This window comes from Sinocyclocheilus rhinocerous, unplaced genomic scaffold, assembly GCF_001515625.1.
Source record: "Sinocyclocheilus rhinocerous isolate Xijiao unplaced genomic scaffold, SAMN03320098_v1.1 scaffold1258, whole genome shotgun sequence".
Classification (NCBI taxonomy): domain Eukaryota; kingdom Metazoa; phylum Chordata; class Actinopteri; order Cypriniformes; family Cyprinidae; genus Sinocyclocheilus; species Sinocyclocheilus rhinocerous.
This window is the reverse complement of record NW_015648525.1, coordinates 254128-281654: the sequence shown is the minus strand read 5'-3', so window position 1 is coordinate 281654 and position 27527 is coordinate 254128. Positions and strand designations below refer to the sequence as shown.

Here is a 27527-nt window from a genome sequence, read left to right as displayed (position 1 = left end):
AACAGAGCAGAACTACAAACAAACAAGAAACAGACAAACAAACAAGAAACAGACAAACAAACAAACAAACAAACAAGCAAACAAATAAATAGTGTGCCATTCAGTCTCAAGTCACACTTAATTTACAAAAAAATTACTTGAATTGTCTTGAGTTGGATGCCAAATTAGAAGTAGTATAAATAATAATAATAATAAATTATTATTATTATTAGTAATAATAATTTTTATTATTATAATATTATTTAATAAGATTGCATTGCAAACCATTTATATGGCATTTGTATTTTTATATCACTTTTAAAAGCAAAAGTGCGGAGAGCACGGAGACGAGAAATAAAATAAATAAATACAGAATATTATACATTCTTTTTGAAAAACAACTTTGAGGCACTTTAAAAAAAATTATATATATATAATATAAAAATTATATATATATTATATTTATTATATTATAATAAAAATTATATACATTTATGAATATAACATTTACCTAAAATAGAAATATTATTTAATATAAACTGGTTATGTTATTTCTAGTAAACTCATACAGGCTACCTACCAATAATCAATCATCTTTCCAGCTCAGCATTGTTAGTTGCTTTCAATATGACGTCAGCCTGTCATTAACCTGACGAAGAAAGAAAAAATATTTTCAGTCTACTGTACCTGCTGCAGTGTGCAGATGTTGAGGGCGCATCTACACTGAGCACAGCGGTAGTGGGAGGGCCAGTCTGTCATTATTACGGGAAACCATTCATTTTTCAGCCAAACTCTATCGCAGCATGTTGAATATCCAGACGTCGATACAGCTGACGCTCTGTGTATGTTTGCATGACGGGTTTTAGGAAGGGAGTGTGATATAAGTCGCAGTCAGCCGGCATTCACAGCATACAGCAATGAGCACTAGGACAGGTGAGTGTAACACCCCTCTACATCTACTGTATACTGCAAGCGAACGACGCCACAAACTAGATGCTGTTGCCGTCCGGGACTGGTTAACACACAGGGAAGTTGTTAAAAAGCAACTGTTTAGACTGTTAAAAAGTGACTGTAAGGGTTTGAGCCAAAAATTCTAACTCATATTAAATTAGAGTAATTTTGTAAATTCTTTCCTCCAAACTAAAATTTCCATATCATATTTTTTTCTGTAGCTGCTGTGTAAACAAGTGAACGCCATAAAACCACACTGACGTACATTCAGACAAAAACGTTTAAACTTGTGCTTACATAGTTATAAAAATATAACTTGGGCTAAATAGTTTTAAGTGTTACAGTTTATACAATTATTAATTACGGTATCTGTTTGCCAAATAATGGGATCATGTTTTCACAAAAGGTCAAAAAGTCATTTGTTTTTAGAACTGTATTTTTTTCGTAGGCAAAATGGTTCATTCCTTATAGTTTACATATTGGAGAATTGCTTTATAATCAGTAAAATTCATAAGCTGATATAACTGCTAATGCATTATGGTATTTTATTGTATTGAAGTGGTGTGACATTTTAAAGAATGGGATTTTTAAGTCCTCAGACTGAGAAATCTGAAATGACAATTAAAGCATAAATGTGACCCTGGACCACAAAACCAGTCTTAAGTCGCTGGGGTATATTTGTAGCAATAGCCAAAAATACATTGTATGGGTCAAAATTATAGAATTTTTTTAATGCCAAAAATCATTAGGATATTAAGTAAAGATCATGTTCCATGAAGATATTTTGTAAATTTCCTACCGTAAATATATCAAAACTTAATTTTTGATTAGTAACATGCATTGCTAAGAACTTCATTTGGACGACTTTAAAGGCGATTTTCTCAATATTTTGATTTTTTTGCACCCTCAGATTCCAGATATTCAAATAGTTGTATCTCGACCAAAAGTCCTATCCTAACAAACCATACATCAATGGAAAGCTTATTTATTCAGCTTTCAGATGATGTATAAATCTCAATTTTGAAAAATTGACACTTAAGACTGGTTTTGTGGTCCAGGGTCACAAATAGGTATATTTAAATAAACCTATAATAATGAAAGAGACTTCTCATTTCCCTGCAAAGTGTTGTAAAAATGGGTAAATTTTTATTTTAGGATAAACAAGATATTATGAACCCAATCATTTCAAATTTGCTATCACTTTTCTCTTGAATATTACTTTGGCATGAAATGACTGTACAAACACTGTTGCAATCATGATAGATTTGCTTCTTTTAATAATTAATCATTGGGCACTATCTGTGCTAACTGTTCCAAACTCTGGATTGCTTAACTTTTCTCCATGTATCTTTGTTTTGATTCTGAATGCCACTTTTGTTGTTATGTTATGCCACTATTCATACTTCTGTTTTCTTTTTACACAGGTGGTCAAATTCTGAAATGACTGACTACCTTATCAGTGCAGCACTATTGTGGTCTAGGCCCTTACACACTTAAGAGTAACGCCGACAGTCATGAGAACTGGTATAATATACCTATCCTTATGCGTTTTTTCCCCTTTAGAAATTTCTACTTAGTTGTATTTACAACACTGTTCCGGAACAGTTCAACCCAAATATTCAGATGTGTGCAGCGCAGTTTACGGAGGACTGTTTCCTGAACCTGGAAGAGTAGCCTACAATGTGTCTGTGGCACAAAGGCTGTTTCTATAAAATGGGGCAGTTCCAACTTTTGCAAGGACAGTCTGGCGCTTCTGACACACAGCCTGTAAGTACGTTTTCATATTAAAAGAATTTGCCACTGACGTTCCAAAAGAGGACCCGACTAGAAATCAGTGGTTAAGTTGTATTTACAACACTGTTCCAGAATAGTTCAACCCAAATATTCAGATGTGTGCAGCGCATTTTATGGAGGACTGTTTCCTGATCCTGGTAGAGTAGACTACAATGCTGGCTGTTCTGACTCACAGTCTGTAAGTTTTTCATATTTAAAGGATTTGCTACTGATGATTCAAACGAAAGTTTTGAGCAGTGTAGAGTAACGCTTGTTGTTTGTCATTTCTCCGCGTTTCTCCGATCACATGGTTTTATGTTTACGCGGCGCGATATGCAACGCAATGCGTAAAAAGACAGTATAAGTCATTATAATCCGTAATTATGTCCCCACTGGATGCAACAAACGCCTTGTTTATAATAGGTTCTGTTTATAATAGGTTTTGTCTCGTCGCACCGGGACACGGCATCACAGTATGGTAAGGGGCGTAACATTTCCATCACACGCTTGAGGTATTCAGCCAATCACAACGCACTGGATAGCTGGCCAATCAGAGCACACCTCGCTTTTCAGAACGATGAGCTTTGTAAAAATCAACGCGTTTCAGAAAGGCGGGGCATAGAGGAGCAACAATAATGTACAGTATGTGGAAAATAATGTGTTTTTGAACCTTAAACCGCATAAACACATAATAATGTTCTTTTTAGCAACGTCATATGACCCCTTTAATTTTCATAAATCATGTTTTTTTTTATTGTTATCATGTTTTTATTGTGTTTAATTGTTAGTTAGCTGGTTTTTTTGTTGTTGTTATTATTGAATCAAAACAACCCAACTGCAGTTTGATTGATATTAATTGGAATGCAGGATAAAAACATGATTTTTGAAAATGAACTCATCATATGTGTAGTTATTTTTTTATTGTATATAAAATGATATATTGTTTTTTTGTGGGCAGAAGTTGTTATTCTGCAGCAGCCGGTGTCTGTGTGTGTACCACCAAACCATGAGGTGACCTTAAGAGTTCAAGCAATAGGCACTGGTGCATTGAAGTATCAGTGGTTTGATAAACAACAGACAGAGGTTTGTAGACTTTATATATTATACATTTTACATCTTTGATTTATTTTTTTAAAAAGTTGATTTTAATACTGTGAGAAATAAATACCCAAATGTATCAAATAACGTAATGCTTAATCTTTTCAGGTGGCAGGTGGGACGGAGCCCGAGCTCACCGTCTCTCTCCAGAGATCTGGAAAATATATTTGCAGAGTGAGCGACCTGCACTGTAACTATCAGTTCACAGAATGGGTAAAAGTGAGAATCCTAGATGAACCAGGTACTTTCCGTTATCTTGTATTGCCATTACATTTTTATTATCAGCTGCATTAATCATCTGACCTAAGAGACCATGAACCCATATTGAGACTGACATTTACTTATCAGTGATTTATTTTGCAAGGTTTTTTCTCAATGTGCCAGTTTTAAGACTGCAGTATCTGTTAGATAACGTGATGCTTTGTGTTTAGGTGTTTCTCGCACGTGGAGAGGGGAACCCCATATAGTCATTCACCCAATAAGCCAAACAGTAAAACCAGGGGAGACTTTCACTCTTAAATGCACAGCTTTAGGCAAACCTGCTCCTGCCTACCAGTGGTACAGAAACGGTCGCATCCTTCCTAAACAGACCACAGAAACACTTAGGGTAAGTCCACTGTACCACTCTTTGTCTCGAGCTGTTTTGTTGTCGTATTGATTCATTTTTATGTGCAAGTTGGGTTCGGATCATTGTTTTTAAATGTGAGCAATTTGCTTTGACTGTAATGACTGACTCAGTGGTACACATTGAAGTTGGAAGCTGCCTAAAATAATCATGTTTTGCATTTGGTCTTCTTTGTTTAGATAGAAAATACCAGCGCAGACACTGTGGGCTCATACCTTTGTGCTGTGTCAAATATTTTGGAGGAGAGGTGGTCAGAAGCAGCTGAGATTGAGATTGGTAAGAAGCGCCAACGGCTGTTTATGTCAAGCTTTTCAAGCCTATCATTGGCCTTCAGTACACAGCTTCCATTTTGGAGTTGTTTTTTTTTGAAGACTTTAGTGGCCATTCATACAGAATATGTTTATTTTTTCTGGAATTGTTGATCTTAATTAGCATCTCTGCCACATCATTTTTTTTAAATTTTCATGTTTATTTAAACATTAAAATATATTTTTTGCAAATTGGTAATCTTTTTAAATCTTAATATTACTTTAATATTTTAAAATAGTTAAAGAAATAGTTCACTCTTAAATGAAAATTTGCTAAAAAATTATCCTCGGGCCATCCAAGATGTAGATGAGTTTGTTTCTTCATCGGTACAGATTTGGAGAAATTTAGCATTACATTACTTGCTCACCAATGTATCTTGTATTAAATATTAAAATTAAACTTTGTTTGCCATCATGATTCAATTTAACTTGCACATTAGATCTCCTTAAGAGCTTGCTTTGTGATGAAAAGCAATTTGATGAAAAAATTAATAAAGGAAACCATCCAGTGTTTTGCTCTGGGCCTTGAACTCTTTGTGCTCAGTGTAGTCCTAGTCTAGTTTCAAATTACTGGTACTTTCCACAATTTGTAGGAGTTAAGAACAATCAGGAACTGAATTTGTATTTTGAGTCTAAACAGATCCTTAGATACATGAGTAAAACTAAAGTTAGACTGAAACCAGCTCAATGAGAACTTCCCTTTTTACTTGTCACATTGTGGAACGCAAATAATGTTAACGTTCTGAGAATTTTTTTCCATAGTGAATCTAGTGGAAGAACACGAGCTATAGGCTTTGTGGGTAGCATGCAGCAGCATGCTAACATTTTCTCATTCTCTTTCAACTTTCACCAAAACATTTTTCCTCTGGTTCCCCCACAGCGCCTCCAGATCAACAACCAACGCCCACGCTTATGGGTAGGTCACAGACAAAAGCTTTTTTCAGCTCATGTCAGGTTAAAAATAGACTTAGTACCTACCTGTGTTTCACAATACTCCCACCTTGAATATTTCCCCTAGAAAACAATCACTGTCATTCATGTAGGATTGTCACAGTTGTGGAAAAAGCTTGAAATATCAGGGAGTTTTCAAATAATGAATTGGAGGCCGGCCACAGTTATGGAAATTATAAAAAATTTGAAAGTTCGCTGAAATAGAAGAAATCCTAGAAAGTCCAATCCTCCATTGAACTGCATTCAAAGCTCATGCAGGACGCCTTATAGAAGACATATGTTTAAAATATTTCCTTTTTTTTTTTTAAACTTTGTTTGTAAATTACTTGTAATACCCAGTAATTAAATGAATTTATAAAAAGAAAAAAAATATATAATATAAAATATTAACAGTGCATTTAAAATTCTGCATAAAAATAACACTTTATTTGTTTCTTTACAAAGTCTGTTTGTAAATTACCCATGCAATCAATATAACGTGTATATTTTAAAATTATAATAAAATAAAATATAATACGATTTCAAAAAAAAAAAACCTTTATAAACAAATTTAATGAAGGAAAACATTCTTTCCCTTAGCAGCCGACAAAGTGGCATTATTGATTGGGAACCTGAACTACAATCACCATCCTGGTCTGATGGCCCCCATCATGGATGTTCATGAGCTGGCCAATCTTCTGCAACAGCTAGGCTTCAGAGTGGTCTCTCTGCTTGATCTCACCCTTCCGGAAATGCAGGCTGCCATTGACAAGTTCTTGCAGCTCTTGGACCGTGGAGTGTATGGTGAGTCACATATTGTGGGTTTGCTGGAGGAGCCGGTAGGAAATGCCTGGTGTGTTTCACAGGACTGCTTTAACTACAATTAATTCTCTCACAGGATGTAGACTTTGCACTGATGGCAATGGCTTGTTTGAGGTGAAAGTTTCAGGTTCCTGACTGCAAAAAAGAGTCAGGAAATTATGTGCAGGAATAAATAAATTGCAATGTGCAATAACATGCTCATTTGAAATGATCCGGATTTCTCAGTTTGAAGTTGTGGCTATCAGTGCTATCCATTGTGTCTCCATAGTGTATGTTTTGTGCTGGAAAGTGTTGTGATGGACGTTTTTTCCAGTGCTGGACACTACACAGTCCATTTGAAATTCTCCTGAAAAAAATGAATTTTAGTGTTGCTCAATAAACATGACTGGAGCGTCTCAGTGACGAGTCAGAGGAAGTTCCATCTGAGTGGAAAAAAGGCTTTGTTTTTTCTGGTGATACAGTATCAGTGCATGTCATGGGTCAAAAAACCACAGCACTTTCAACCAAAGGGCTTTTTTCAGAGTAACATTGAGATGCTGTAGTCTGTTGATTGGCTGATAAGAGATGTGTGGGCAGTAGTGTGCCTTGCTGCTTTTATCTCCAGAAACCTATAATGCTTCTAACCAACTTATCCAACCAACCGTATAACCAATTTATACTGGTTGTTTAGCCCACATTGGACTTTCCTTTTTTAAACTTGTATTGTAAACTGCCTCATAATGAAAATAATTTGGCACACAGTGTATTCAATAGAAAGTGAAAAATGGAAAGTGTTTAGTCATTACATTGATTGCCTCTGTACTGTTGTCAATATGGGTTACATTTTGCTGATGTCATAGCAATAGTCAGTCACAGCATCATCAAAATATGAAACATTGTGTAGTTTTCATGTTTTACCAAAAAAGTAAGTTTCTGTCATCATTTGTTCACACTAATGTCTTGCCAAACTTAGCAAATGTCTCTTTTCTTTCTTCTGTGGAGCACAAATTGTACATTTTTGGCCAGTTCAAGCTTCAAGAAGTACACAAAAGCACTGTAAAGCTATCTTATAATGGCTCATGTGCATACAATTGCTTTGTGTTGTAAACAAGCTGACATTTTAAGTTGTTATTCACTGATAAACTTTGAGTCCAATGCGACCAGATCAACTGGTTCTGGAATCAGTGTTAGCAAATGTCTCTTTTCTTTCTTCTGTGGAGCACAAATTGTACATTTTTGGCCAGTTCAAGCTTCAAGAAGTACACAAAAGCACTGTAAAACTATCTTATAATGGCTCATGTGCATACAATTGCTTTGTGTTGTAAACAAGCTGACATTTTAAGTTGTTATTAACTGATAAACTTTGAGTCCAATGCGACCAGATCAACTGGTTCTGGAAGCAGTCACTGGTTTTGGAAGCTAGTGCAAGAGTCGAATGAACTACTTTGATGCTTTTATGGTTCAGATATTCTTAAAAAATTCTTCTTTTGTGTTCCTTTTAAAGAAAGAATGTCATACTGTAGATGATGAGTAGATGCTGACAGAATTTTCCTTTTTTTAGTGCACTACCCCTTGAAAGTAGTGAAAGATTTGACAGTTACAACACCAGTTTTCTGTGTTTCCCAAGATTTGAATCTCGCTTCCTGTAAACTTTTTTGAACTTAATTTAACAATCAAAGTATTTGTTGATTTCTCTGTAATTAATTTACATTCAATATTTAAAAAAAGGCAATGTTGTATATAAAAGGTACTTAACCAGAGACCTAAAACAGAAACATATTGAATATTGTGGACCTTTATTAAACACACCTTCGCTTTTCCCAATTTCAGCTGTTTTTTACTACGCTGGCCATGGCTACGAGCACTCTGGCAGAAATTACCTGGTGGCCATTGACGCTCCACGACCCTACCGTACGGAAAACTGTGTGTGTGGACAGAGAGTGATGCAGAGTATGCAGGCGAGCAAAGCCCAGCTCAATGTCATTCTCCTGGATACCTGTAGGAAATGGTAGGCCTGTGGGAACATGATGATCTTGTGTAACTTATTGTTTGTTAAAAAATGTCTATTTAGAATTCCAGATTCTTGAAATTGTTTCGGAAATGCTACATGCTGCTACACTGTTCAATGTTTTTGCTATTTTATATCCTCCAGGTACAAACAAAAAGGTCCTTCCTCTGAAATTAAGCCTTTGGCTCCACTGGGCAACACTGTATATGGATACGCCACGTAAGTACCGACAATTGTTCTAAGCCTCCCACAAAACGTCTTAAACAACAGTGATTGTGTTCTTTTTGTATTATCATGACGTTTGCTCCCACAGGAGTGAAGATGCAGAGGCTTTCGAGGTCCAGGATGGTGGCAAGAGCACAGGGATCTTCACCAAGTATCTGAACAAACATGTCTTAAAGCCAGAGAGGGTGACCCATGTCTTGGAGCAGGTCTCTGAGGGTGAGTGCTGCTACCAATACTCTTCTGTTCCAAAACTTAGAGAGCTGCCTCACTACCTATACTGCTTCCTTCTAAAGGTGCCGTGCGGTCACATTTTCATGGGCGAAATACTGTCATTTCAAACGGAATTCATGCGATCATGAATTTCACTTGAAGGCGAAAGATTTCCCTATGCAGATTTTGCAATGGGTTCAAGCTGGTCTCAGAGATTCGCTGTGTTTATCAATAGAAAGTTGCTTAGTTTGAAAGTGACTTCTGTGTGAGCTTTTCTTCATACACTGCTACAATATTGACAATAGACAATGGCCTTTTTGCCCACAAAATTTCATAGCAACTCTCATTTTCAGAGGTCTTAAATTTGGGGACAAAAATAGTAGGACTTCTGTGATTTGGAAAATGTGGATGTAATCACAGAATCCAGTCATAACAATGAAATTTACTGTATAACGTCACAGAATTTGGCAAAATTTGGATGAGCTGTCCACTTTAATTATATTAATATTAAACTGCAAAACGTGGTGCAGTTTTGTCTACTATACTCAAGCACGCATGTTTTTAGTCTGTTGTCTCACTACTTGTGGACATGAACACATGAATTTCATCTCCAGAGCTGCTCTAAAAGTTTACTTCATGAGCATTTTACAATTTCATTTGATAAAACTTTTGGTTAAAAAACAAAAGTTGGTAGAATATACTTTTCAAAGAAATAAAAAAATTCAATAATATAATTTATTAAAACATTACTTTTTAAGGAATGTCACAGTTTTTTTTAACTGCAAACCTCTGTTGTGCAGCACTTTATTTGCCGATTGTTCAAAATGAATTTGATTTATATTTTAAAAGATTAGTTGTATGCATTTATTTGATTACCCCCATATTTGATAATAAACAGGTATTAGCTATAATAGCTAATACAAGCTATTAATAATAGTTAATAATATAAACTATTATTGTTAAAATTTGAATAAACAATTAAATGTAAAGTTTTGTTAGACGCCCTTTTTGAATATAAAAATGTAATAAACCATTAAAAGAGAATTGAGAAAAGTTTAAACATAAATTACGGAATTTGGGAAAAAATAAAATGATATTTGGGAAAAATAAAGACAGATTTCACAGGGCCCTAAAACAGGAATCACAATACAGCCTAATGTGATTATTAAAGATGCACTAAGCGATTTTTGCCAAATGCTGTCGTTGTTTGAAAGCAGCAAAACAAATACGGCCATATCCCAACCGGACCTCGCCCTTATTTTGAAATCTCCACCCCACACGTACATACAAAACCATGGCAACGACGATCGCGGAAACAAGTGAAGATGACATGACACACAAGCATATTCAAACAAAAGCCAACACAGATAAGTTGTGTGAAGCGAAGTAAAATCAACGTTTTTCACCTATCAAGAAGAAACAATGCAACCTCGGCGTCCGATTCGAGCCCTTCCCGCTCCTTGAGTTCTCTCCACTGCTGGAAAGCGGGTCATACCTCTTGCCTGATCATAACCCTTCTTTTTAATGTTTTGTTTCTCTGATATTTTCCTTTTTTTATCTGCCATCTCTCTCTATCTATAGTCGATCTGCTAATATCCGTGGCTGGCTTTGGGAAGAGAGTTAAAAAGTTCTTTAAATATGCTTATCCGCTTGTGAGTTAAAGACAGCCTTAAATATTGGAAATTCACACACACAGTGACAGTGAATCAGATAAAACATAAAGGGCAGCACAGCAAATCTTTAAAAAGCACTGTGCATATAATCATAACCCTTCTTTTTAATGTTTTGTTTCTCTGATATTTTCCTTTTTTTATCTGCCATCTCTCTCTATCTATAGTCGATCTGCTAATATCCGTCCTGTGCACTCAGACTGAGTGCTCTCTTCTCTCTGTCATTACAAGACACGCCCCCTTAATGCTGAATGGCTACAAGTGTGTTTTGGGACTCGGTCCGAAGCTGTGGTCAAAAGTGTTTTTCAAAAATCGCTTAGTGCACCTTTAAAGGTGATTATTTAATTAAGTATATGTGAGAGCTGATCGTGCACAGTTGAAACGTCTCCAAAGTCAATACTAGATGTTCATATCAAAGCCTAACCAGGACGTTTGAGCAATTTCAGAACAGTGCTGCCTTGCAAGCACAGTGATAACAAGATATTGTCATATTGTCACACATGTAGTAAGATGTAGTGAACAAGGTCACAGTGTCTTTCAGAGCTTTTGATCATTAGCGGATTTCTACTTGGAGCACTTGTGAGCGCAACAACTGGTTGACATCCACTGTATGCCTGACATTGGTTTTCTGTATCCTTCACGGCATGATGTGAACGTGGATTTGTGTTTTAATGGTTGAGCAAATCCCCCCTCTCCCTGCAGAGAGCTTATTTGGTTGTTTGATTGGTCTCTTTGGTAACAGCACTTGGCTTTTTATATTGCAGCTGCCAAAGCATGTGACCTCATTCTCTGGCTGCTGTGCTCAGGTGGGGAAATTTGAGAGCGCTTAACCTAGGGACGGCTGCAGGGTGCCCCACTTACACCCCTCCTTCTCCTATCTCGTATGCTTGTTGCTCAGTCTGCACCCTGTCCCACTGCCATTATCACTGTGTTTGTCATGCCCACACGCACTATACTCCTTCCTGTCTCAACTGTCTTTGATCACAAATCAATGCTTCAACACTGGTTACTGGTGAAGCACAACTGACAACTCAACACTATGCTGTAAATCATTTTAGTGTGGATTTATTCTGTATTTCTGGCTAGCAATTTCTTTTTGGAACAAGTTGTTCAAATTATTAGTACATGTATTTACACTATTATTCAAGTTTGGAGTCAGTAATTTTTACAAATGTTTCTCATATTCACCAAGCCTACATTTATTTGGCCAAGAATAAAGTAAAAACAGTAATATTGTGTAATATAATTACAAATGTTTTTAATTTATTCCTGTTTATTCATTCCAGCATCTGTTACTCCAGTCTTCAGTGTCACATGATCCTTCAGAAATCATTCTAATATGCTAATCTGGTGCTCAAGAAGCATTTCTTATTATTATCAATGTTGAACAATATTTTAATATTTAATATTTTAATAATATTTTTGTGTGAAAACTGTAATACAATTTTTTTCAGGATTTTTTGATGAATAGACAGTTTAAAGAAGAGCATTTACTTGAAGCAAATCTTTTGCAGCATTATACATGTATTTATGGTCACTTTTGTTCAATTTAATTCACTATTATCTAATAATGTTATATAATAAATATTATTAATTTAGCCATAAATTGTACAACTTGTACTGGAAGTGAATATATGGTGAATTTAGAGGAAACATTAATTTACACTTTATCACAATGAAATACTTTTTATTTTTTTCAGTGTTCTGTTGTGCTACTACAGAAAATGACCCAACTTGCATTGCTTTCGCAATAAAATATATATTACAATTGTAAAATCCTGTAATTTTTTGCAATGTTTCTGCACTAAAAAAGCAGCACGTCTCAAGTCTGTTTTGCTTATTTGAGAGCAGAACTTAATATGTGTGAACTGCTATTTTACTTTCTTTTGCAATTAGGGAAGGGACCTTATAGCATGTTCCTCAAAGGTTTTGAACTTCCCAATTATATGGACAACTTGCTGAGTCACGTTTCAGTGTCTGATCATCAACAGAACAGTAATACTATAGTGTGTAGAGAACATATTTAATGTATTTCGTAATAGTTCATTTGTAATGAACCCTGTCGTTCTCCTTTAGATCTGGGTAAGGACCCACTGGTGCGTGGCAGGCAGGTAGTAGAGATCAGACACACTCTGACAGAGCCACGGGCTTTGACCGATCCTGTGCGAACATTTGGACACACTATGGAGCTCCGCCGGCGGGATGCTTGTTGGAAACAGGCTAATGGTATTTACATATTCCTTAACCAACTTTATATGTGACCTGGACCACAAAACCAGTCGTAAGGGTCAATTTTTCTGAAATTGAGTTTTATGCATCATCTGAAAGCTGAATAAATAAGCTTTCCATTGATGAATGGTTTGTTAGGATAGGACAACATTTGTCTGAGATACAACTATTTGAAAATCTGGAATCTGAGGGTGCAAAAAAATCAAAATATTGAGAAAATCGCCTTTAATGTTGTCCAAATGAAGTTCTTAGCAATGCATATTACCGGTACTAATCAAAAATGAAGTTTTGATATATTTACGATAGGAAATTTACAAAATATCTTCATGGAACATGATCTTTACTTAATATCCTAATGATTTTTGGCATAAAAGAAAAATAGATAATTTTGACCCATGCAGTGCATTTTTGGCTATTGCTACAAATATACCTGTGCTACTTATTACTGGTTTTGTGCTCCAGGGTCACATATTATGTCATCAGAGGTTCCTTTCTCAAATGCGTCCTATGTAAACAAACACACAAACAAACAAAAATACCTTCATTAATGGGGTTAACTGTATGCCTTATATCTTCTATGTATTTTTTCCACCTGAATTCTACTTACACTACCGGTCAAAATTTGGAATACTTAACATGTTTCTGGAAAAAGTCTCTTATGCTCTTATACAGGGCTCAGGGCTGCAATCATTTGAATACAGTAAACAGCAAGAAGAAGTGTTTTCTATTTTTAAATATTTTTACATTTATTTTTTCGTGAGTAAAGGTCTCTTGTACCAAAAAAATAGTGCATAACCAGTTTCATAACCAGTTTCCGCCCTTTTTGACTCTTTGACTTTGAGTTTTTACTGCTGTACTTTTAAGGTCTTTATTTAATTGACCTCTTTAAATGTCCTTAACATGAGACATAATCAGTTTGACGTTATACATTATTCTTACATAGTACATTGAACTATTTCAAAAGATCAAGGACATTTTTTGATTCATGATGTTTCCCCTTTAAAATGCTAGATTCACCACCAGTAATGAAGATGCAGATTTGATACAGTGAAACAGAAGTCAGTGTCAGTGCCTACAGTCAAAAGTGCTCTATCACCCGTAACCATCTCACAGTTTGTGACTTCCGCTTTGGTTTTATTTGTGGGTTAGATTGTGATACATGACTCATGGTAAGAGCACCGCTGAAGGATCATTCATAAACCATGTGTCTGCTTTAAAAGGAAATGGATTTCCTCCCAAAAAGAGCCAAATTGTCACCAGTGATCTGATTCAAACGGATTCCATTATTCACTTTAGACTGTGACAGCTTCAATTTGTTGATTTGAGCAAACCATGTATTCTGACGCCTTTAAACATGCTTGTAGGTTTCTTTGATGAATGCAGCAGTTATCTTACTTTTGCACAACATCAGTAACAAATAGTTATACTTATCATACTTATCAGAATCTAATACTTTATGGTTTCTGTTATGTGTGTTTCCTTTTTTCCCCATTAAGTGAATTAATATTTTTACATTGCTGTGTATTTATGTGTTTGCTCATGTTTTTCTCAGTTCTTCCTGGCCGAAGGTCTCTGGACTTTCCATATTGTGCTGTTCAGGTGGAGCTGAGTTTCTCTGCCCTGTTCTCCAATGTCCTGGTTGTGTTTGGTACAGTGAGGAACACAAGCGCTAAGGCCCAGGACTGCACTCTGATTCTTGAGAGTGAACCAGTAAGTCACAGCTTTTCATGTCCTCTTTTGCTGTGATAAACACATACACACGGATACACAAGGTGGATATGAGAGTCAGGACGGGAGGGCCCAGAAAAGGAAAGAGGGTTGTGTTTCATAGTGTTTTGTACTGGAATGTGCTTCTTAAATTTCTCCAAACTTGGAGGAGGTTCATGCAGTGGCATTGAACATTAAAGGAAATAATAAAACGAAACAATTTTCACTCCTTTCGTGAGTCTGTTCTAGACAAAATAGGTCTTATATTTTGTATCAAGCATTGCTCACCAACTGTATTGAGCTGTAACAGATTTTGGTAGCATATTTTGATCACAACTCATAGCCAGTGTTAATTCAGGATTATTTATATAATATTATAATATTTATTAATTTTTAATATGAATGTATTCAGTTTTAATTTTAATTTTAGTTTAAGTTTTTAGTAATTTTATGTCATTTTTTTATTGTTTTTGTTTCTTTATATTCTTGTTTTATTTTTATCTTTTTAGTACTTTTAGTAGTGAAGTATAGTAATTTTAGTACATTTATATATATACTTATACATAAGCAATGCACCCAAAAGCTCAAATATATTTGTTTTAAATAGGCAAATAATTTAAAAATATTTAGATTTTAGTAAATTGTTCCTCTGATATATTATGTAATTAGTTGCATTTTTATTTTCACAATAGTTTAAACAGTAATGATTTAACATTAAAAAAATATTGCTATACTGCAAATGTGAAGTTTAAAAAGTTCAGCAGAAAGAAGTAGGATGAAAACAAAACTGTAGGTTTACTGACCTCCAGGGGTGAAAACGTGTTATACGTCATTGGGTATATATCATAGACTGTATAAAAACAGGTATATATACAGTTCGACATTCACTTTACCTGTATGTTTGATAACAGTTTAAGTGGTGATATGTTTTTGTTTTTAGCAAATGCAGGACATTTTCTCAGGTTCTGGTCGATCAGAAGAAATGGACAGTTTGCTTGTGAACAGTGGTGAAACTCCTGACTGCACCCTCAGATTATGTTGCCTTCAAAGACTCCAGGTACCAGGACTTTTTGTCTTTGAAATAAAAAAAACAGAGGTATAGATCTTAAATTTTAAAACATTGATACTGATATTTAAAACACTTGATTGTCAACTGGTCACAGATAATAGTAGGGTTTTGGCGAGCATGTAATATGCAAATGATAAAATTAAACTAACTAAAAATTAAAGGGGCTATGAACTTGCAAAATGAAAAAAAAAATTATATTATATTAATTATATTACATTATATTATTATATTTTTTATTATAATATATACCACTGAACCACTGATGTAGAATAATGCACTATATCTGAAAGTCAAAAATACTGTTTAAAGACAGTAAATAATTGCAGTTTATTCATACTTCCTAGGGATCTCTGGTGATCAAAGTGAGACTGCACTACACCCACACACAAACTAAAGAACGTCTCACTGAGAGCAAAGAGCTGGACATAGGCAGGCCTCTCATTGCCTCCTGCAAGCTGAATCAGATGAGACCAGTGGACAGGAGACAAGAGAGTCGTGTCCATACTGTGGACCACATGTCCAATATAAGATATCCTCATCATCAGAACCATCCTCGACCTGGTCAGCCCTTCACACGCAAGGCTGAGAACCGATTACAGAGTTCAGCCAAATCCACCTCCATGAGCAGCAATGAACCAGAGGAGAATGATGAAAATGACTCTAATGAATTCACTATGTGATGTTCCTTCCCTTTACAAATACACAGTAAGGCATTGTTTTGATACAACAAAGGATTTTTCTTACATTAATTGTTTACTTTTTGCTTACTAATTACCAGTTGCGATACAGTAAATGTGTGTGTGTTTGTGAGAGAGAAAGAGAGAGAGAGAGAGAGAGAGAGAGCAATGAAAGGAAGAAGTTCTCATGCAAATGTAGAAATATTTATACAAATTATTTGTAAATCAAATTAAGTGTAATATTCTTATATAACCAATAAAGTACTACTTCTGGAGTTTTCCTGTGTGATGAAATTTCATATTCAAAACGCAGTCTTGGAATGTAAATGTATTGATATTAAAGTCATTAAATATTAATGCATTTGTAGAACTTACATAAATACGGTAATAATAAGGTTAAAAGATGTCAAAAGATGAAAAATGTGGAAAATCAGACGGTGTTTTGGATTAGGTCATAAATTCATTTTTATTTTAACAATTCGTATTTACAGGTATTATACATTTAAGCCATATCACATTTACAGATATAGCTGGAAAAAAAAACTATAGATTGTTTATGCAAAAAATATCTTATTTATTCAAAAAGATCATCTTTTTTATTCAATACAAGAACACAGACAAAAGATAAATACAGTAACATATAGTCACACAGTGCGCTTTCAGTGTTTTATTTGTTTTAATTTATGTGAAAAAATTATTAATTTATATTAATTTATATTCATTTATGAAATTAAAAAAGACAAAATGTAATTTAAAAAAAGAAAGAAATATCCTGCACATACCAATTTCAATCTCCCAATACAATTTTCTAAATAATTTTAAAAGAATCTTGAATAAATATTTAAAAACATTAGTAAATGTTTCATTTTCATTTATATCTTTTCGTTTAGCCAGACAAATCTTATGCAATATTTTGTAAGATACTACTTTGATGTTGTTATTGATACCAAAGACTTGGTCCTACTGCCGAATTAAGAAAAAGAAGGAAAAAAAAAATACTGCTCCAGGAAATGAAGAGTACAGAATATTCCTTATAACCTTACTACTACCTTTGTCCAGCATTTTATTGGACAACAATGACCTCCAAATACGCAGCAGCACCCCAATCTTTCATTGTCCGTTTCAAACGCGTCCTTATTTGGAGATCTTAACCATTGGCTAGAAGGAGTGTCAATCAGCTTATGTGGTCCCGCCCCCTTGCTCAAATATCAAGCGGTGAATGGTCAACAGTCGGGCTGCTACTGTCTGCTCGTAACCACAGCGACTTAATCTGGAGCTGGATGCGTTCTGGAGGAACCTGTTCGCGATAACAGAAAATAAAACACTCAGCCGAACATCTGCAGCGTTCATGTCATCGGATAAAGATGCCGTCGGCTTCGGTTAGCTCGTTTCACCTGGGCGACCGGAGAGTTTGGTCGATGTGACATTGCTTGAGCTTTTTGTTCTGGTCCCGGACGCAGAGCAGCGATCGTGCTCTGGGAAGATGTTGAGTCGGCTGATGAGTGGCAGCGTCAGAAGCCTGGAGCGAGAATACTTGTGCACGGTCAGACTGCTGGATGATACGGAGTATACCTGCACCATTCAGGTCAGTCTCACCAGCGAAAAACAGCCTTCAGCAGAGCTTTTGTTGCAGGCTGGGAGAAGCGTGCGCAGTGGGTTTTAATAGCAGGTGCCAGCAGCCAGCATCCCCCCTAAAAGCAGCTCCTTAAAAAATCCTGTAACGCTCGTTTGATGTGGAAGAGTCTTAGCTTGTAAAGGCAGTTCAGATTTTGTTTGGTCGCAGATAGAGTGGGCTTGTTTTGCTCTCACAATGACTATTGTTGATGTGCTGGATTCCCATCTATCAGAACACAACACTGAAGTGCTGCTGCTTCTATAGGCTACTGGAATGTAAATGTTGTAGTTAACATCTGGTTTGTTTATATAAATAGGTTTGCGTAGCAGTTTCTTCTCTGTAAGCTCTGTAAGAGCAACCTCACTTTTTTTTTGGACACATGGGTGAGTTCGAGATGTTTTAGGAGCATCCATTGGTGATACTTTGGTGTAAAGGAACAGTGCACCCAAAAATAAAAAGTCTGTCGTTATTTACAAACCTGTATGAGTGTCTTCTTTTCTGTGGAACACAAAAGGAGATGTTCGTGACAGCTTCAGGATACACTGAAAGCGAATATAAGTGAGGCTGTCAGTCACATCTCCTTTTGTGCATCACGGATGACAGATTTTTCTCTTTTGGGTGAATTATTCCCTCAACTTTTGCATGGACATCACTTGTAGCACTCTTAGATTTGGTGTCTGAGACAAGTCTGTAGTAAAGATGCCAGGACCGACTTCAGAGAATCAATTTATTCAATGCACGTGTCCCCCTTTACAGTTTATTATCATAGTATTGGAAATGCTCCATAAGCAGGAAAGTGTTATATGGATTCTGGCATGATGTCAACACTACACATCCATTAATAATGTATGCTTTGGTCTCCAAAACTGCCCCTTGGGCACTTGTAAATCAAGCAGTTTAGCAGAGCAGCATGGATCACTGGCTGTACAGGAGTGTGTGAAATCCGGCAGATTATGGGAGGTCTGTTACTCCGTGATGAAGGGAGGGTTACAACATAAACACTGGGGATAGAGAAACTGCAACCAAACCTAACTATTTCACTCTTTTCAATTGTCTCTAGTAGATTTTTCTCAATGATCCAGCACTGAAAGTAATTTTCCCATTTTATTTTATTTTTTTATTTAAACATTACTCACATTTGTAAAGGTCGCTTTTTTATCACCCACATATAATATTTTAGGAGAAGGTTTAGTTTATTACCCTACTTTCCCTGAGGGAAACACTAATTGTTTTTCACAGTTTAAGTTCTTTTTTTTCTTCTTTGATGAACATTTTTGCCGTTTTTACAGGGACTTTGAACAGTTGACATTGTGATTTGATGTGTTTTGCCATATTTGATGGGAATATTGATTTATTCTATGTAAAATTATGTTGTATAATATCATGCATATAAGAGTTAGTCCAAAAACTAGCTTATATGTCACACTTATTGTCTTGTTGATACTGTTTAATACAAACTAATTATTATATTAACTTGTCAAATACTACAAGTTTTTAATTGGTTGATTTGTAAATTATTACATTTAGGTTCGCACAATACTGAATATATGGTTAAGTAGTTCACAGGTTTTCACCTCAGGACTTCTTAAAAACTAAAAGATATTAATATTGCAGTATTCATAATAATCATCAAGTTTTTCAGTGGCTGTTAACATTTAGCTCTCTACAATCCTGAATATGTCTTTAAATAATTTCTAGGTTTTCACCTTAAGATTTGAACTAACTGTTGTTGCCTCAAACAGAGCAAAAATAATATAATATATATATATTTTTTTATATAAAAAAGAAAATGAACAAATACAGATGTGATTTATTTTAATAGGAAACACAGACATACAGCCGAGTGCAGGTTGGCATTTTTTCCTGTATTCAGCTGTTTGTTTTTCTTTGAGGATGCCTTTGTTTCATGTGTAGCTTGAAATGAAACGGGAGCCCACAGATCGCTTTCCATTACAGTCAATCTGAGAGCATTCTATTTCTCAGCCCTCAGAAGACTGAGAGGACTGTGGCTCCTAGATGACACGCACTCCCTCAGGGCTTTCATACGGTTTCGACACATCAAGACAATCATTGCGTGTTAGAGAGGATTAGAAGGAGGAAAAAAGGAGAGGAATTTTTCAGGAGCCACCTGAGTGAAGACTTTAAACTGTCTTTATGAGGAAGGAGTGTTTGTTTTATTGCCAAAATTCCACATCGTGTTGACCTGTTGATATTTAAAGGCCTGTTAGAATGATTTTACAGGGAAAGCAACCCTCTACGCAGACCGTGGCAATATAATCGCCATTGGCTAGTCGTTTACATGTAGCGCGTCGATTCAGCGTGGTATGCAAGACTCTCGTTCTCTCTCTTTGCATGTGTGAGAAACACAGCGCTATCAGTAAAGCGACGGCGAGTCGTGTGCCTTCACACTAGTTTACGGTACGTCAAATACAGGTGCGCTGTGTGCTACACACGGCGCATCCATTGAGTACATGACATGATCCCTTGAGCGCATCCAAATAGTACAGATCGCTTGACGGAGAGCGAAACTCAAGCGCTCAGTCAGCGTGTTTATCGAGTGAAAATCTGTGTTGAACGCCTCTCACACACATACTGGCGTGTAAAATCTAAGAATTTATTAGCCAATGGCTAATGTTAGACATTATTTAGTCGCCCAGAGTAAGATTTAGTCGCATATGCGAGTGATTTACTCGCAATGTAGAGGGTTGGAAAGCAAAAAAGTACCATGGAAGTATATGGAAGAGATTATGTTTGAATGTTTTTTTTTTTCAGTCCTTGTGATAATAATGCTGAGTAATCTTACTCTGACAGTACAGCACTTATAAGTTTCTAAAGACATTTTCTTGGCTTACAGTGAAATATCTGAAGACATCCTGTGTCGAAGAATTTATATGGATCATCAATTGGCCAATTACGATTTGCTCAAAATGTCCACATATTGACAGAATAACCACACTTGATATATAGCTGTGTCATTCATGACTTTAAAGCTGATATTATACTTTTGTGCTACAGAATATTTGAATAAAAACAGCACAACATCACAGAGACCCACTGTAAAAACTGGCACATGTAGTTTCCAGAAATTTACTGTAAACTACAGTGACAATTATAACAGTCTATTTCATTAAGAGATATTATGTTAATAAACCAATCAACTTGAAACCAATCAACAATCAAATTTTTCCTTTAAAGTGTACTGATAATCACCATATTAATACAGATTGTGAACCAGAAAGCCACTTGATAAATCAGATTTCACTGTAAATGGTCTGTACTGTACATAAAACATGACCAATTCTCACATATAGATAAAAACAAAGACAAAACACCATGAGGATAACATATGTGACACTAAAACAATGCACCTAAATAACTAAAAATGTAACAAAAATGCCCTAAGGTACATTATGGTACACAAATAAGACGATAATATTTAGTATGACAGTATTTCATATATAATGCAATGTTAAATCATTCACATTTTTTTTACTGTATAGCGTACGGTAACCAGTTAACAGGTTTTTGCTTTAACATATAATATTTTCTTTAAAAAAATAGCAAACTTGTTTTTTTTTTTTTTTTACATAAAAATATTATTTGAATGAATTTAATGATTTTTTTGTTAAAATATTTTTTTTTCTCAATTGCCCATTTAACAAATTACAATTAACACGTATCTGCCTTGCCTAAAGAAAAAGTGCACTGTTTTCAGCTATTTGAAATAAATATTGGGCAAAATATATTTTTTTAAAATAAAAAAAAAAATACAACATGTTGAATTAAGGATGCGTATATCATATTTGCTCTCATTAAATTATATAATAAATATGTAGCTTATCAGTAGTGACTATGTCAAAGTGATGTCCATATGGCAGAAATGTACAGAGAAAATCATCCAGTTAGTTAATGACGTGTATTCTTACAGCAATGTATTAACAGCAATGACTAAATGTTGTGATTCAACTTATAGAAAGATTTGGTCGTTTTGTATGTTGGTTCAAGGTTGGCATCATCTCTTCTCAGGAGTTCGGTCATCTCAGATCTTTATAAGGGCTGGATCCAGGCTGAAGCTTGTGTAATTCCTAGTTACCTCGGGATGCGCATCCTATGGAAGCCCGTTTTCGCCACTCGCAATTCTGACTTTATAGCACGCAGTTGCGAGTTATAAAGTCAGAATTGCATGATATAAACTCGCAATTACGAGAAAAAAGTCAGAATTGTGAGTTTGTATCATACAATTATGAGAAAAAAAGTCAGAATTGTGAGATAAAAAGTCGCAATTACCTTTTTTATTTTTTATTCAGGGGCGGAAACGGGCTTCCATACTAGGGTTGTGACGGTGAGGAAATTTTCCCAACGGTTAATTGACGTGTGACAACACCGATAATACCGTGGGGGCAGGCCAGGGGCGTTTCCTCTTTTCCTCGCTTTCCTTCGCTTTTAAATAGCTTGCAAAAGCGGCGTGCGCATTTTACTTTCACTTTCGAATTAGCGGCAGATCGGCGTCAATTGCTTGAATGCAACAACAAAATACAACGTCAAACTCACTTTAGCCTATATATAAAACATTGAACTTTTATTAACAAAACGAATAAAAATATACCATGCTATAGGGCAGGCTATGCCTAATATAAAATAACAAATAACTTACATAAAGTTTAAATAGGTAGCCTATACAAAACTGGAAATAAGTAAACTAAACATGTATAATATATAACCAAATAAATAAAATGTTGATGCTTAGTCTAAATAACAAATATTTTATCGGTAGTAGTTTATGTTTATGCTGGGATGTTGTGGAGCTTAGGAGATGTTACAGAACCATTTTAAATAAATTTCTTCAATGTACTGAAAACAATCTATATAGATTACATTTATGCGGGATTTGCAGGCGGGAGCGGGACAAAACATGAATGTCGCGGGCGGGAGCGGGACCAGATAAGATATATTTTTGCGGGAGCGGGCGGGCGCGGGACAGAATCTTGCGGGAGCGGGATTGAAAAATCCGTCCCGCGCAGGTCTCTTATGCGACTGTCGTTCGGCACGCTGCATTGATCAGCCGCATTCAGTTTTTAATTGTAGTGTCTGTTCTTTTACTGAACTAAATGATTTTTATTACTATAAAAAAAATCAAAACGACGGTGGGGGTCGGTGCCGCGGTGGGCAAGTGACGTAACCGGTGTTGCGGCTTAACAACGGTATCACCGTCAGCACTGTCTATCACGGCAAGCCTATTCCATACCATCCCGTGGCAGAAACAGAGAAGCAAAATAGAAAGCACAATTCATTATTGTGCTTTCTAGCAATTATTATGAGCATTAGCACTACTCTAAAGTACGTAATAAAAGTTGTTCTGTGGTATTTGTGAGTGCTAATTGTAGTCGGGCTGTGCGTGTCTGTAGAGAGTGCCAGGCAGGGAGGTGAGCAGCAGGGCTGATATGGAGCTGGAGTCGGTCCAGTGCAGCCAGCAGCAGGTGTGCCGTGTGCAGCAGTGCTGTGTGACGTAATGGAGGAGAGGCTGTGACAGAGCAGCCTGCCAGCTTCTCTCTCTCTCTCTCTCTCTGGCCAGGGAATAATCCAAACTCACTAGCTTGGGCAGCAGAGGTTGAGAGTGCACAGTCATTGTTTTAACGTCCTTTCTGCCCTCCGCTGGTCCTTATATACTGGTTTCAGGCCTGCCAGTTCGGCCTCGGGGTTCCAGGACACCTAGTCCGGGGAAGGAGCAAGTGAAAGGCGGAACTAGGTCACCCTTTTATTCTCTCCCTCACTCCCTCCCTCTTTACCCCAAATATCTCGTTCCCACTATGCTGAGATTCAGTCCCTCCAGGAAGTGCTTTCATCACCAGCAGATAGTTTCCTTTAAAGCTCCCCAGTGGCTTCAGACCTGCTTGTGAATTGGCCTAGCTTGTGTGTTTCGCTTGACAATCAGAAAACGCACTGTTCATGTGTCGTCGCAGCTCGGCGGAAAATTGGTTCACTTAACATGTCGCTAACGTGCTTTTCAAAACGCAACTCATGTTTCGATACCATGATGATTGTGAAACTGAAGGTGTGATGTGTGGAAATCTGTATGACACAGTTAAATGTGTTTAGTGTAGCACGTTGCAGCTAATTTGAAACTTCAGAAATGCTGACTATACAAACTTTGTAATGTGTTTATTTATGTTACACATTCATTCGCTTAACTCGGGCTACATTTAAAGAGATAGTTCATCTGAAAATGAATGAAATTCTTGTACTCGTACTCATGTCTTCTGTCTTCTGTCAAGTCAGAATGTTTCCATACAGTGAAAGCGAACAGTGATTAGGGGTTGTCAGATTTAAAAAATGACAATAAAGCACCATAAAATATACCATAACAATAATCCATATGACTCTTGCACTATGTTCCATGTAAGAGAATAATTTTTTGGGGAAAAAAATGAAATTGCATATTTTTCTGTGATATATACAGTAAATGAAAAATACAGACATTTTCACCAGATGACTTAAATAGCTATAGTTAGAAATAATTATTATCAGAAAAAAAAAATTTGAGTATGACCAACTCAAACATTTTTCAATAAACGGCAAGTGTACAGAGGTTTAAATAAATAATTCCATTTCCAATTCCTGTTTTTGACTTGTTAAATATGACTATAAAATTGTAATGAGTTTTATTGTGATTTTTATTAAATAGATAGATACAAATATTAGCTTTTTTATTTCATAGTATAGCTGCAAAAAGTTTACTACTAATATTTACATTTAGTTTCTTTATTTTCAAACATGATACTTTTAGCTGGATTACATCAATTAAAAATGGGATTTATTCAGGGCTGATACCATATTTCATTTTTTCACAAATGGTGAGGGATAAACCTGACATCTGTTCAGTGGGTTGTATTTTTGTGTACTGTCTTGTGTTTTATCATCCAGCTGTGGCAAAACTGAAAATAAAAAAAAGTTTAAAAATTTACATTTAAAAGAATTCCTGATGACAAAAAGTGCACTAATTGTGAAAATTAGACGTATATAAATGACTTTGTCCTTTGTTTTCATTTGTGAATATTATGTCTACCATGAATAAAGTCCATTTCTGATACTTTTATCAATCATGTTCTAAGATTAATCGTGATATGAGATTTGCTATACTGTACATCACTGAAATCTTCAGATCTTCTTAATGGAATAAAAATGAAAGCAGACCTGCATCAGTCTTTTACTTAAAGTTTGTGATGACTAGCATGACCCTAGAAGTTCAGCTGGTATGAATTATGTATGGTCTCTCTATATCTGAGGGAAGAGTGAGCTCTCATCATAAGATGCCCTTGCAGAGGCAATTTGAATTTTACTGAGGCTGCAGCACTTTGCGTCCCTCTCCCTCGCTGTTGTTCTCAGTGATTGCAGGCAATTTACAAGCTTCTCACATCTACAGGTCACAGTGAAAAAGCACACAGACAACTGTGGCTAGGCTGCTGTTAACAGTGAGAACATGAGAGTGTGTTTGTATGAGTGGGCTGAGAGGGAACGAGAGAGAAAGAGAATCGCAAATTAGCACACACATCACACACATGTAATTGTCCTCTAAACACAAACACAAATAATGGAGTATTTGTGCTTTTAAGGTTGCGATGAAGAAGAATATATGCTCTTCTAGGTATTATTCAATTGCTTCCTTGGTGGACTTTCCGGCTTCATATTCCTGTGAGGACATGCGGGCATCTCTGCTTATCACTTCTTGTGTTTTGTACCCCGGAACTCTAATTACACTAATTGCAAGTGCACTCAACCATGCTGAAGATGCATCTCTGAAACCAATTGCCATATTGCTCTTTCTAAGCATGAAATGTGTTGAGGAAATGTTTTCTAGATGCGTTTTAGAGGGAAAAAGAATTGTGTGTCAGCCATTTGCGGAAGAACATGCTGTGTTATTTCTAGGTGACTGATCCCACGGTGTAAAACATGAGTGTGTTTGTGATGCAAACAGTAAGTACTCTCCTCTAGAATCACTCAAGCACAATTAGAGATATTTTAAAGGGTCTGTGAAGAAAATCAAGGCACCATCTCTGGTCCCAAATGCAATTCTAATGCATGTATGGAGGTTTTTTTTTTCTTCATTGTTTTGTTCCTAAGTGAATGTAACATTTTTTTGTTCCCTGGCATTATTTTATTTTATTTTATTTTATAATACTGAATATTTTACATATTTACGGTATGTATTACTTTTAATTTAAAAAGGTTTTATTTAAATTTTTTTTTTTTTTAATGTAATTACAATATAATACATGACAACAATATTTCAATTAAATTCAAGTTTATTTGTATAGCGCTTTTCACAATACAAATCGTTGCAAAGCAGCTTTACAGAAAATTAAAGCTGCGTCCCAAATGAAGCACTATACACTATTCACTCATACACTATGTACTTATGTACTATGTACTGAACTCAACCATGTATAGTATGAATTATATAAGGTTATATTGTCATTCATAATCGGAGTCTGATAGCCCCTCCCCCTTCGGTATGTAATTAAAGCTGCGACAATTGAGTGCATGAAGTGTCCAACATTCCACACTTCATTTTTTCGGTTAAGTGCATCATCCTACGGAAGTTCTAAGCGGCCATGCATTATTATAATTTTTTTCTTTCTTGTTTTCTCGTTGTAACAAAGTTCGTAGTCACGGGAAGAAGGAGGCGGGAACCGGCGAACATTTAAACAAAACTAATAATAAACAAACACAAAATGAAAGTAAAGCGGCAGCCCCTCGCGGACGACTGCCGCACACAAAACACAAAATAAACTCCAGACCTGGTCCTCTCTCGTCCAACATGGTCGTCACTCCTCCTTTTAAACACAAAATAGCGCGACAGCCCCTCGCGGACGACTGTCGCGCACAAAAGAAACCAAAATACAAAATAAACTCCAGGCCTGGTCCTCTCTCGTCCAACACGGTCGTCACTCCTCCTTTTATCCTTCTGGATCTCCTCCGTGAGACTTAAGACCGGTGAGTGGCGAGGTGTCGCTCATTATCAATTACTCCACCGGCCTCGCTCCGTTCCCACGGCTCTCGGCCCCGCCCCCACTCATCACACTCGTGATCACGACTTAATTTTCTCGTGATCTCTACATAACAAAAGTTGTTTTCTCGTGATCACGACATAACAAAAGTGGTTCTTTTAACAATGATTTTTTGATTTTTAAAACACAATGCATCCTGAGTCTACTGTTACTATAGTAACGAACGCAACCTTGACGGGGACATTTTTAACCTGGCTTAATGCGTTAATTGAGAGTGTTTTTGAAAAACCAAACTCAGTATACACATTATTAGTAATTAATTCTATGTACAGACAAGCAAATGAGTCCATAATAAGAACGCAATGCGTTTAATTCCGCGTTAATCGTTTTCCTCCCATAGAATAGCCTACTGTACGGACAACACTTAACGTGGCTTAATGTGTTAAGGCAGTGTTTTTAAAAGACCAAACTCAGTAAACATCAGGCTCTGGCCTCCTGGCGAATGGGGCCGACTCCTCCGCTCCCTCACGGACGGCAGCCACCCCTCCTCGACTCAGGAGCGCGGCAGCGAGCTCTCCATCCCACCTTGTCTTCCATCGTTCCAGCACCACCGCCTCGGGCAGCCACCGGCGGTCTCTCCGCTTGTT

The 27527-nt window shown here is 36.2% G+C and overlaps 2 protein-coding genes across 4 annotated transcripts in view; both read left to right on the top strand.

Annotated features, from left to right (window-relative positions):
* Positions 1-724: 724 nt before the first annotated feature.
* LOC107709807 (mucosa-associated lymphoid tissue lymphoma translocation protein 1-like) lies at positions 725-16530 on the top strand. 2 transcript variants are annotated; one of them, XM_016514433.1, is made up of 15 exons: positions 725-912; positions 2355-2454; positions 3665-3786; positions 3910-4042; positions 4233-4408; positions 4606-4702; positions 5615-5650; positions 6265-6468; positions 8296-8473; positions 8618-8692; positions 8787-8914; positions 12655-12804; positions 14360-14517; positions 15455-15571; positions 15928-16530. In XM_016514433.1, exons 2-15 carry the CDS (start codon positions 2445-2447, stop codon positions 16261-16263), a joined length of 1920 nt encoding a protein of 639 aa, XP_016369919.1. In that variant the 5' UTR covers positions 725-912; positions 2355-2444; the 3' UTR covers positions 16264-16530. The 2 variants fall into 2 exon arrangements, with proteins under 2 accessions (XP_016369919.1, XP_016369918.1); XM_016514432.1 differs by having other exon boundaries at positions 3662-3786.
* Positions 16531-17499: 969 nt separating this feature from the next.
* frmd5a (FERM domain containing 5a) overlaps positions 17500-27527 on the top strand; it is a 114442-nt gene continuing 104414 nt past the window's right edge. For both annotated transcript variants that reach the window (XM_016514431.1, XM_016514430.1), the window contains exon 1: positions 17500-17845. In XM_016514431.1, the coding sequence (XP_016369917.1) occupies positions 17744-17845 (102 nt within the window). In that variant the 5' untranslated portion in view covers positions 17500-17743. The remainder of the gene's footprint in view (positions 17846-27527) is intronic.

What these genes read in the sequence shown, in the direction of transcription:
- LOC107709807 (XM_016514432.1), top strand. An exon ending in CTGGATACCTGTAGGAAATG is followed by an intron (nt 8,474 to 8,617) that starts GTAGGCCTGTGG and finishes TATATCCTCCAG; the next exon opens with GTACAAACAAAAAGGTCCTT. An exon ending in GTTGCCTTCAAAGACTCCAG is followed by an intron (nt 15,572 to 15,927) that starts GTACCAGGACTT and finishes CATACTTCCTAG; the next exon opens with GGATCTCTGGTGATCAAAGT.